Source organism: Anopheles cruzii, chromosome 3 (genome assembly GCF_943734635.1).
Source record: "Anopheles cruzii chromosome 3, idAnoCruzAS_RS32_06, whole genome shotgun sequence".
Taxonomy (NCBI): domain Eukaryota; kingdom Metazoa; phylum Arthropoda; class Insecta; order Diptera; family Culicidae; genus Anopheles; species Anopheles cruzii.
In genome coordinates this window covers 80,195,215-80,206,784 of record NC_069145.1, presented here as the reverse complement: position 1 = coordinate 80,206,784, position 11,570 = coordinate 80,195,215, and the positions used below count along the sequence as shown (strand labels likewise).

Genomic DNA, 11,570 nt, shown 5'->3' with positions numbered 1-11,570 from the left:
AAATGTTCAGTATTCAATAATAATTATGACGATGCCTTATTAGGGGGAGTGGTTCGCCTTATTTTGATAAAATGTAACGGAGTGTGTGCTGGGATATGGATGCTGGAGCACTTCTTAGTTTGACCTTCACGCCACGCGCTTTATTATCCCACTTTTTGCGCCCCAAGTGTCTCGTTTTGTATCTTTATGTCAGTTTTTTCTGACGCAAGTTACCATAACAACCAAGCCTACGCATCTTTCGATTGCTTTCTATACTAGTTTTGAGCGCTGCGTTCTTTGCTTCGCTTGCTTTGTCGACAATCGTTTGGATGATCTTTGCGGTGGGACGCACGCGCGATCTTAGCCTTCCGACACTTATCACTTGTGTCGATGCTGAGAGCCCCCCCCCTCCCCTTATTATGTTTGCATCCCTTATCCCATTACACAGTGCGCCCATCGGTTCTGGCGTCTAGTTCGGTCGTATCAAAACAGCACACTCCAGGCGAAAAAGCTTAACTTAACGTAAGAAAAATTGAAGAACAAACAATGTCGCAAACGGATAAACTAATCGTCGTAATAGTATCAAATATTGTTCAAAGCAATGTGTAACAATCGGTACAAATGTTTGTGTCGCAATCCAAAATATACACACGACCGGTGGCGCCGTGCGCTCCCCTCCTAGCGGTCTGTTCAGTTTGGTTTCTCTCGCCCACCCCGGATGACAGACCCCCCCCCCCCCAACTCCCCAAAACGCTTTACGCGCGCGCGTTTGCTATGCTTCTCGCGTGACGATACATTTGTAAAACGAAGAGGAAACAAAAAGACGAAGAAATAGATCTTCTAACAGGCGATGGCGAGCGACTTTAAAAGTTACGACCCTGCTGCTGCTGCTGTTAACGGTGGCCGCCCTTGTTGAGTTCTTCCATCGGTTGCCGTTAACTGTGACCCACACACACCACACACACACCTTCCTTCTTGGTGGCCTCTCTCCTGTGGACATTATTGTTGGGGCACCCACAACAATTATTGCATTCTCGAAACTTGCAAACGCGCAAATGTAGCACGGCGTCCTGTACATGGTTCTGTTTAAAGTTATTGTTTCCGATGCGTTATTGGTATCGTGTGTGTGCCCCTTCGCCCTTCACCCAGAGAGCGCAATGGGGACGTACCACCGTTTTGGTAGGGTCCGTCCCTCCGTCCCGCCTTTCGCACCGCATCCCCCCTTTTGGTTATGATCCCTTTTTACACACATTTATTATGCTACTAGTGTTTTTGTTTCAATAATTCATTCAGTCCGCAATCGCGTGGTGGCGATCAATTGGTTTTGCCTGTTGGGATGTGTGTCTGAGTTCTCATTGTCTGTGTGTTTGTGTGCGTGTGTGTGTGCTGCCGCTTATCTCTGGTTTGGCGTCTGCTGTGTGTAAGCTACAATGTGTGAGAGCAGTGGTGTTTCATTATCTATTTCCTACCGAGTTTTCGCCCTCTTGATCGCCCACACAAGCAATTGATGCGCATTAGTTTCCGTGTGTGTGTGTGTGTTTGTGTTCTGTGATAAGCTGCAGTGGCTTGTTTTCTTTAACAACTCGCAAAAGGACAATAGGCTGGGTGTAAAAAACGCTCTATTCACACATGCCACCATCGGCGGCGGTGGTTCCGCTACGAGTTCTTCCTTCGTCGCCATGCTTTTCCGTTGGACAGGGACAGCGCACACACTCCCCGACACATCCTTGGTTTAACCCAAAGGGCATCGAAATAGTAGTTTACGGGATGGATTGTCGAGAAAATACTCAGGGGCACGGGAAGGACACGAGCGAAGGAACAAGCTCGAGCACACAGAGCGAAGCCCAAATAGGAGGAGCAGCAACGAAAGCAATATAGAAGACGACAAAAAAGTGATACTCGTTGCCAAGACGAGGAAATGCTGATTGATTACTCTGCGCGGCCACAGTATCCGCGCAATAGTCTCTTGCTTAACGGTGCGGCGCCGTGTGTGGTGCACACCAGCACGGTTTCTGATGATGCCCGTGGCGGCGCAGTGGCGCTTAGTCGTTCGTGTGGCCGCCTATGTGTAGACATGTTACGTGTTTCTCTCTCTCTCTCTCTTTGCTGGTTTTCTGTTGGATGGTTTAAAGACACTGCGTATCGCTGCCGTTGAAAAAACGTAGATTGTGTTGGAGTTTTGTTTTTGGTTTGTTTACTCCACAACCTTCAGCACCTTTCCAATGGCAATGGTTTTGTCTGCAAACGAAGCAAAAAGAACGTGTGTCATCGTCAGCTGCCGAAGGCAAATACTCTCTCCGTGACACTCACTTTCGTCTCGAAGCGTGAAGCGACCCATCTGAGGGAATAGTTTAAACTGCTCTAAGCATATCAATCCGGAGCATTCAATTCTCATGATGGCGACCTGATCCTGTTTCACAAAGCGCGGCCTTGTCTTGGACTTATCTCCCGTCTTCTTATCTACTAAACAAATAAGAGCCTAAGTAAGGGGAGAAGGAAATAACGAGAAATATATTAAATCGCTGACGCAAATGGGCCACAACCCAAGAGCTCACCTTAACAGTAATCTCCTCCGCCGCACAGTGTATATGCATCACCGCCGAGTATCCCGCACAAATGATTGACTTGTGTTCTAGGATGACGACCTGGGCGTCGAAAACCTTGCCCGTCTTGATCGGATTGGAAGCGTCACACAGGACAAACCCGGGCGAGACGTCCTCCTCCTCTATGCCCTGTGAAGAACAAGAAGTGCAGGCATTACAGGGTGCTCGTTCCTAACGCCACGAAACGCTGCGTTATACCTTAACTTTGATTTTGACGTTTTCACCTGGCCCCACGGATGTCACCTCTTCGTCGTCGGACCATAGCTGATCGACACACACTTGAGTCTGCAAAAAGCAAAGCGGGGGTCAGATCGGCAGGTGGTCAAACGTCATCGTCACGCATGCTACTCACTCTGTTGGGCATCACCAGCAGGTTGGTGCCCTTCTTCGCCATGCCGGATTCCACCTTGCCCATGAGCACCGTTCCCATGTCCTTGTACTTGTCGACGATGGGCATGATGAACGGGCCGTCGGTTTTGCGGTTGAGCGACGGCAGCTCGTCGATGAACGGAATAAAGGCCGGTCCCTCGTACCAGGGGCAGATGGAGTCATCGATTCGCTCCCGCAGCCCCTGCCCGGTGATGCCGGACACCGGCATAAACGTTAGATCCTTGAGTGGATTAAATCTGCCGGGAAAAACCAGTATCAGCCAATTGCCCGACGCCACGCCACGCGGTACACGCTCACCCTAGTTTCTTGAGGTATGGTAAGATTTTGTCCTTGCATTCGTTGTATCGCTCCACGTCCCAGTTGACGGTCGGGTCGTCCATTTTGTTGACCAGCACCACCAGATGCTTAACGCCGGCCGTCTTCGCCAGCATCGCGTGCTCTCGCGTTTGGCCACCCCGATCGAATCCGGTCTCGAACTCGCCCTTCCGGGCGGAGATCACGAGCACCGCCAGATCGGCCTGGGCCGCCCCGCCAATCATGTTGGGCACGAAACTCTTGTGTCCCGGTGCGTCGAGGATGGTGAAATGCTTCTTTTCAGTCTCAAAATAGGCACGACCAACTTCCACCGTTTTTCCCTTGTCCCGTTCTGGAAAGACCGTACCAATCATACTCCATGTCCGGCTTGTCTCCACTGGTGTCCCTACTGGGTGCCGCGCTGCTTACCTTCTTGATTCGTATCGAGGGCCCACGATAAGTACCAGCTTTCTCGCGATTTTTCACGTGCCTCGCGTTCGTACTTTTCGAGTGTCCGCTTGTCCACCATGCCGGTCAGGGACATGATCTGTCCACCGATCGTGGATTTTCCGGCGTCTGCAAGGAGAAACAAAAACGGAATTGCAATGATCACACGCGTGTCGGCAACGTGTTCGGGCCCCCATCTGTCTGACTTACCGACGTGTCCAATGAACACGACGTTCACGTGTTCCTTTTTGCTTCGACTTTCCTCAACCTTGGGTGGCTTCTTTTTCGACACTTTCGGTGCCGCGTCACCGTCCATCTCGCCATCCTCCAGCTCCATCTCTTCATCCTCGGGCGTCAGGATCGAGTCCTCTTCGGCGTCCCAGCTGTCGAGGGGTTCACTTTCTGTGAACGAAGCCAAGCAGCGAACTTAATGCATGGCGCACAATGGCAAGAAATAAACTACTCTCGGGGCTTCGTGCGTACGCTAAATTCGTCGGGTTCATTTACGACATTCCTACGCATTCCACGGCCCACGGCCGTCACGGCATGACGCCTAATCCACCCACTCGATTCCACTTCCTGCTGGTAGGGCAGCCACATCCGAAGGAGATTAGCTTTCTTCATCGTCCGTGTGACGTTGGTCGAGATCTTTTCTTGGTATTGAAGGTCTATTTTTGTCCTTTTTGGGTGGCGCGCCGTCCCGTACTGATTACCTTCGTTGATGGGACTTTAATCATCATCAAGCTCAGCAACAAGCGTGGCAAGACAAATCGGGTAAGCCACAGGCCAACATATGGGGCATCGATTGGAATCGACAAAAACTTTTGCATATCGAAATGCTAAGCGCCACTTTTTTATCTTTATGCTTTATTCTTTTCGGCACACACCTTGCAAAATCGCACGGGTCCATGATGACATCACCGCCAATATGGCGGTACGATAATGCCTGGGGCCTTAGTGTTGCAAAGGACCATGGGTCAAAAGGGCGAACAAATGTCTTGGTATCCATTTGTCGAAGGCTCAAGTATGTTCGTCCCGTATTCGGAGTTCGGTGCATCGAAAGTGGGCCCAATCCACCGTTCGAACAATGTGTTACCATTGTCTCGCTTCGGTCTACTGCATCGGCGGCTGTGCTCAATTATTCACCCGCAGGGACGATGAAAGTGGTACCAAAATCAATCCTTCCACTCAGCCAGACGATATACCACTAGAACCATAAGTGCCGGCCAACGAGCCATAACGCAGGCACATCGTAAAAGAAGCACTCCGAATCCCAGGATTGTATAAGGGTCCCAAAAGGATCCGGTGTAGCGCAACCCGCCCACAATAATTTCCCCGAAGCGCTCGAATATTGGCGGATCCTTGTTGGACCGTTGCCCATTCATAAAAAAACGAGGCCAACCTAGGGCCAGCGAGATCGGGAAAACCGTCTGCATGCCGCGGGCAAAGAGGACGTAGTTGCGGACTTTCGGAATGTTTCGTCATTCCGCAGCTCCTCACCGCAGCGTCAGAGGGGAGCAGCTAGCGTAAACCGGTACGCACAGGATTACGCGGTGAGCCAGACACAGCAGGCGGAGCATTTTTGACACATCATGCACCGCCGCTGTCATTGCGCGTTTCGCGGAGCGCAAACCACATGTCAACTAGGACCACCGCGCGATGGGAGAGAAATCGCCGCCCGCGAGAGAGAGAGCAAGAGCGCGTGAGAGCGAATTGAACTGTGTCGTTGCCATAGGCGGGGACGGGGGGGAATTTTACGCCAAAATGGAACACCGTCGCGAAACGCGACGAGGTCCTACCGAGAGGACAGGGAACGTTCATCAATGAAACTCGGTCCTCCGGAGCACGGCCGACGGGAAACGGAACAGGATGACCCCAGGAGTATCCCGCAAAGTAACCACCGAAGGTTTACCATTGTTTTCGGGAGTTTTGACCGCGTCATCGTCGCCCTTCTCCATGGGCGTCGGTGCCGACGAGGACGGTGGCGTTGGTGTGGCCGCTGTTGATGTCGGAGTGGTGGCACCACCACCACCGGCACCGCCCACTCCGCTGCTGCTTCCGCCGCTCGACGTGGCCGACGTTGGCACCGTTGGCGCTGGAGTGGCTGCCGTCGTTACCACCGGCGTAGCGGCGGCCGCTTCCTGTGTCGGGGCCGTCGTTGTGCTCGGACTGCAAAAGCTGGGCACAAACTCTTGTGCGTTCACGTTGAGCGTCGAGAACTTTGCGCTCATTTCGTTGTTGTCGCTATCCTGATCCATTTTGGGTCGCTCTGTTTGCTCCTTAATCGACGATTTGATTCTTTTCACAGCACGCGCGAACTACGGACACACGTAACGCTCCGCGGAACACGGGCCGGATGATCACACACGGCACACACTCTGAACGTGGCAGCACCCTTTCGTTGCGGTGCACCGGAATTTCACTCCCGACGTCTGTGATCGGAACTTTCTTCGATCCACTTGGGGTGCGGGCTTGAGTTCCGATAGCGCGACGGAACACGGGGCCGCAAACGTAGCGCTCTACGTGTGCCGCGGGGGAATTGAGGTAAAAAATGGGGGGGTAGAAATTAAAAGCCGAAAAACGGAAACGGAACGGAACCGGAGGCCCACCACACACCGAGAGAGAGAGGCCAGACCACACGCTCGCGCCACCGCCGCACCCCGCACAACTCCGTCCGTGATCTCGCGCACGCAACCGTGCGTGTGCCGATAAAACGGAACCGACCCGCGCGCCGCCCCGAGGAAACGGAAAATAATTGGAAAAACTTAGAGAACCAAGTGCGGAAATCGGCCGATTTCCCGTCGGTTCACACTCCAGAACTCGCTGGCTGGCTGCAGAAACTTAGGAAGCAAATTTTGCTGCAACCACACGCGCTCCGCTGTCACTGTCTTTTACCACATTCGTCAAAGATGGCCACATAGACGGATTTTTTTCTTCCTCTCTCGTCGGCTCAGCTACAAACTCGCCAAACCTGCGGTTGTTTCTTTCTCTCGCAGGTGCCGCTACATAGGCTGAATGTTTCGTGCTTTCGCCAATGGACCACGCGCTGCCGTTTCTTCGGAACTTTGACAGATTCACAGACTCTCTCTCGTTCGCGGGCTCTCTCACACCTCACTCTCTCGATTGCTTCGCGAGAGCTGTCAACGAATGTGTCCGTCGCGAGAACAAAGTTTACAGCCTCGGGTTCACTACTTTAGCTGCACTCATCTCGTTGGCCCTATGAATGGCCCCTCGTTGGCCTATTCTTTGTTTTGAAACGCCCGTTACTTGCTCGATACCAGTTTGCAGAACGGTTAAAGCAGTGCGACCTCATTTAAACGTATTATGCGTCAGATGCTTACAAGCTACGTGTACTTACTGCCAGCAACGTTGCAAACACATAATAAAGAAAAATGTTCCAATTCAGTTTTTTATTTCAATTGCTTCAACTCCAGCCAGCTGAACAAATAGTGCACTGTAAATAAATGAAAAGCACCTTTGCTATTTCTTTTTCTTCGAAAGCTTCAATGAATGGACAATGCTTAGAGCATCGATATCCTACAGTGTTCCTGTAGTTTTCCTACACAGCCGACGCCTAATACGAATTTGGAGCTCATGAAATTCCGCGGTCCATGAGTACGGTGAAAGATTGGCGCTTTTTTGAAGACCACTGAAGCTATTGCGAAACAGTAAAATGTGTTCAAAAACTTCTCCACATATGTGTGGGGGCATGCTCTAACAACATACCGTCCATTCTACAGGAAATACTTTGGCCCGGCACCGATTATTGTTCGATCGAACACCGCGTCACATTATTGGTGGTTTTAATCGTTAAAACAGCTATTCTCAATAAGGTTGATTTAAAATATCTGTGTATAGTAGTTTGGCGGTAGAGAAGTAGATAGAAATAGGTCACAGAGAGGGCAATTACAGAGAGAGCATAGTTTGTAGCGTCCTGATTGACGGAAAATACCAGCCTTTTGCTACTACACTTGCTGGTGGCGTACCGTTCGTATTGATTGGTTCAGTTTTTAATGCTAACACTAAGACACGACATTTCCCGTAAAGTAGGAGGTACAGTGAATCGTTTCAAAAGATTTCTACAGGAGTATTTTCAACCACAATATGAAAAAATGCTTTCCTAATACACGTTAAATTTTAAATACAAAGTCATGTAGTCGTTGCGAATGCTCTCGCCACTATTACCCAGTACTGCAGTTTAGGTTCGAAACGCTGCGATAGAGAGAGGTTAAATTTGGCCCAATGGACCAATGTCAGATTAACTGTTACCACAAAACTGAATACTACTTTATAGTCCATGTTTTCTGCGTCAGTTGGGTAAATAATATGATAATGTATTGAGAGAAATGCACATAATTTATCTTATATAGCTTGAGAACTGATAACCTTCGCTGTGTGAATAAACCGAAGTAGCAAAAACAACGTCATGAATCGTATCTTCTCGTAAATAGAGAGATCAACTAGCAAAGGTCAACCGGTTTTAATCCGAAGTGTGAGTTTCTTCCCTCCGTTCCATCTTTTTCTCTCTCTATCTTTCTTGTCATTAATCAAGTGAGTTAAATTATGAATTAGCAGGTTGCGTTCGCTCGTCCTAAAACTGCAATACTCACCACTCTCGAAATATGGAAATAGCCTCGCCTGTACTGTTTTCTCGCAAATTTTGCCTCTTAGTATACCGCCGATCTACGGGACTAGAAATGGGTAAAACTGGATGAGTACCTTCATACGTGTGTGTGTGTGTGTGGTGTTGGGTAGTTTACATAGCTACAATTTAGATGCGCCAGCGGATGATAACAGCGAGCGTAAATTACGGACTTAAAAGCCGACTCCGAGCAGCCGGAATCGGCCGGACATCAGCAGCGCACCGAGCGCCGTTACGACCGAAAGAGAGCTGCACGTTGCGGTGACGCCGCCACCCGTCGCTACCCGTTCCGATTGCAGCTGCGATGAGACTGCCGGCGTGACCGTTTCCGGGGCCGTCGGTGCACTCGGTGCACTCGGTGCAAGCGACAGCGGTGGATGATTAGGATCCGGCAAGAACTGACCGGTGGATTCGTAGCGACCGGGGATAAACATTTGTGTCAGCGGATCGTACTGTCCGGATTGGAAAATGTTCGTGTCCGGGATGTAGCGGCCGGGAGTGAATATTCCTGTGGCTGGATCGTACTCCCCTGGCGGGACGTACTGACCGGTGGCGGGATAGTACTGGCCCGGTGGGGCAATATACTGCTTCGAATTTGGACCCACGGTGGTCGTTTCGGTGGACGCAGGAGATACGGGGACCTCGGCAAGCGGAGTTCCAGACTCGGGTTCATTAGCTGACGGCTTCTGTTCCATGGTGGCGTTCTGATTCAAAATCATTGGCGCATCGGGTACTCCGGGTGGTGCTGACTGAGCGTTAGAGTTATCAGCGGCAGGGAACGGTGCTAGCGGAACCGATGGTTGACCATCCCCAGGAGCAGCAGGAGCTGGTACACCCGGTGCAGCTGGAGCAACTGGGGCTGCTGCGGGGGCACCTGGTGCCGGGGCCGCAGGAGCTGCTGCGGCCGGGGCTGCCGCGCCTTCGGCAGCCGCTGGGGGAGCATTGTTGATAATGGTTACACGGTCACCTCGATACTGACCTCGATCCTCCGGTCGGAGTGCGTTATAGAGCGCCGATCCCGCTGCACCGGCCAGCAGTCCTGTGCCAATGCCAGCAGCAATACCACCAACCCCAATTCCGGACGATTGTGGCTTATAAGCGCCCACCGGAATGGCAGCGATCGGGAAGGCAGGAGCCGGAGCGTAGTTTACGGGCGGAGCAGCACCACCTCCTTGGAACGTGCCGTGCGGAGCGCCATATCCACCCATCGGAGCATGATAACCACCACCGCCGAATCCTCCCTGCTGGCCAAATCCTCCCGGCTGCCCGAAGCCGCCCGGCTGACCCGGTTTGAATCCTTGACTGCCAGGACTGTACATCGGCGGAGGTTCGAAGCGTGAGTTCACGTTAGGATTGTTAGCCGCAGAGTACGGTGGCGGAGGCCCATGCGAGTAAGGTGGTGGCGGAGCACCCGGGGCCGAATGCGTCTGATGAGTGTTGTGGGTCTGCTGGACCGGGTATGGAGGCGGTTTGTTGGCCGTCGCTGGCTGAACGGCGGGTTTCGACTGCTGGTTGTTGGTATTCCAGCCAATGCGCTGCTGGTTCGACGACGAATCGACCGGAGCCGACGGTTTCGGAGCAGGCTTCGGAGCGGGTTTCGCCTGATAGCCTGAATAGCTCAGACTTCCGGGGTTCGAGTAACTGGAAGATGACGCGGTTGGCTTCGAGACGCGTCCAGAAGATGATGACGAAGACGAGCTCTTGCTGCGACTCTTGCTGCTCTTCAGCGCATCGGTCGTCGGTAGCAAGGTCGAAATGGACAACATCACGCAGATTGCCAGCACCTTCAGGCGCCTATTTTCGTAACCTGCCATGGCCGCGCGGGGCCGCACTTTCTCTTTCACCCTCGTATCGACCATAACTCGACTGCAAACACAACACCCGAAGGAATATTGCGTTGCTCTTGCTTGTTTTGGTCACTCAGAAACACTTTCTAAAATCCGATACCACACGTCTCCGATCTGCTGATGCAAAGAGGGACTTTAAAAGAAAACCAGCTAATGCACTAATTCGATTGTGGTTTTCACCTCGCTACGCAAATACGTCCACCTACGAACACAGTTTTTGAATGATTCAACCGCGATTCGCTAGCTCTCAAAAGCCAGCCCAAGCAAAATGTTTCATTCCGTCGAATAATCAATAGCCGCGCGCTAGTGTACGTGGCGCGTTCGTAACCAACTCGCATTGTGGTGTGCGTGTGCACAAAAACGTTAAACGTTTGCTAATATTGGTGATGAAAGTTTTTTCGTCATTTTTTTCGTCATCGTAATTTTTTCGTCATTTTTTTCGTCATCGTAATTTTTTCGTCATTTTTTTCGTCATCGTAATTTTTTCGTCATTTGACATTTCACACACACATTGGAAATTGAATTTGCTGCTTTTTCCCTTTTTCCCTTTTTTTTCAACCCTTTTCGTTCAAAACGAACGTTGCGCAAATTTACTTATAATAATATTTATTTGGCACCGATAAAATTGAATGGTGAATCCCGATCGCGTTGGAGTTACGACGACGTGACTCCTATAGGTGCAAGGAAGTTGTAGCTCCAGACTTCCAGTGGCGCTAAAGACACGGAATTTGGTTGAAGGATTTTGTGTTTTTAACCCGTTTGACGGGTGAAGGTAGTTCAGTAGGCCCCTGCGAAGAAACACCGGGTTTGTTTGTTGTACCGGTAGTGTCTTCGGGTCTTCGGCGATCGTAAGCTTACACGATCCACGTATAAACGCGGTAGCCTTCCGAACAGAGCACCACACGTAACAATGACGTCATAATGCTTGGTTTGAATATGGTGTAAAAAATAGTTATGATTCATCATTGCGCACCTGTCCAAAGTAAATGAATCGTGGAGCTGCTCTTACGCTGGCCTCAATGAGTAACACAATGTTACTGGCACAGGACAGCTTCCTTTTGATTTATACGATTCATACCCATCGAATGCTAATCTTTTTTCCCATTTGTTGTTTATGGTCATCGTATTGCGAAACTGGTCATTGCATAGAACTCTGTTTTGTGCGCGCGGTATTGTGTACGCACAGCAACATAGTGCAATTCGATGCACAATATGCGCTTCAAGGAAATCCCTCAAATTTCAATACCGTCACTTAACACTCCATTGATATAGTGGAGCCTTTGTGCCATAGCCTCGCCTCGACCGTTTTGATCGTTTGAAAGCAACAGATTGGCTCGTGTAATTCTATTTCACAACGTTCTGTATCCG

The 11,570-nt window shown here is 50.8% G+C and overlaps 2 protein-coding genes across 2 annotated transcripts; both read right to left on the bottom strand.

Moving 5' to 3' along the window:
- Positions 1–727: 727 nt before the first annotated feature.
- On the bottom strand, positions 728–5,971 carry LOC128275500 (eukaryotic peptide chain release factor GTP-binding subunit ERF3A). The gene is made up of 9 exons (XM_053014022.1): positions 5,626–5,971; positions 3,924–4,115; positions 3,696–3,842; positions 3,270–3,618; positions 2,935–3,208; positions 2,781–2,867; positions 2,535–2,711; positions 2,290–2,458; positions 728–2,217 (listed from the first exon to the last, which is right to left on the bottom strand). The coding sequence occupies exons 1-9, from the start codon at positions 5,969–5,971 to the stop codon at positions 2,174–2,176; spliced, it is 1,785 nt and encodes a 594-aa protein (XP_052869982.1). The 3' UTR covers positions 728–2,173.
- Positions 5,972–7,114: 1,143 nt separating this feature from the next.
- On the bottom strand, positions 7,115–10,398 carry LOC128275742 (trithorax group protein osa-like). Its single transcript, XM_053014352.1, has 2 exons — positions 8,474–10,398; positions 7,115–8,404 (listed from the first exon to the last, which is right to left on the bottom strand). The coding sequence occupies exon 1, from the start codon at positions 10,212–10,214 to the stop codon at positions 8,529–8,531; it is 1,686 nt and encodes a 561-aa protein (XP_052870312.1). The 5' UTR covers positions 10,215–10,398; the 3' UTR covers positions 7,115–8,404; positions 8,474–8,528.
- Positions 10,399–11,570: the final 1,172 nt, after the last annotated feature.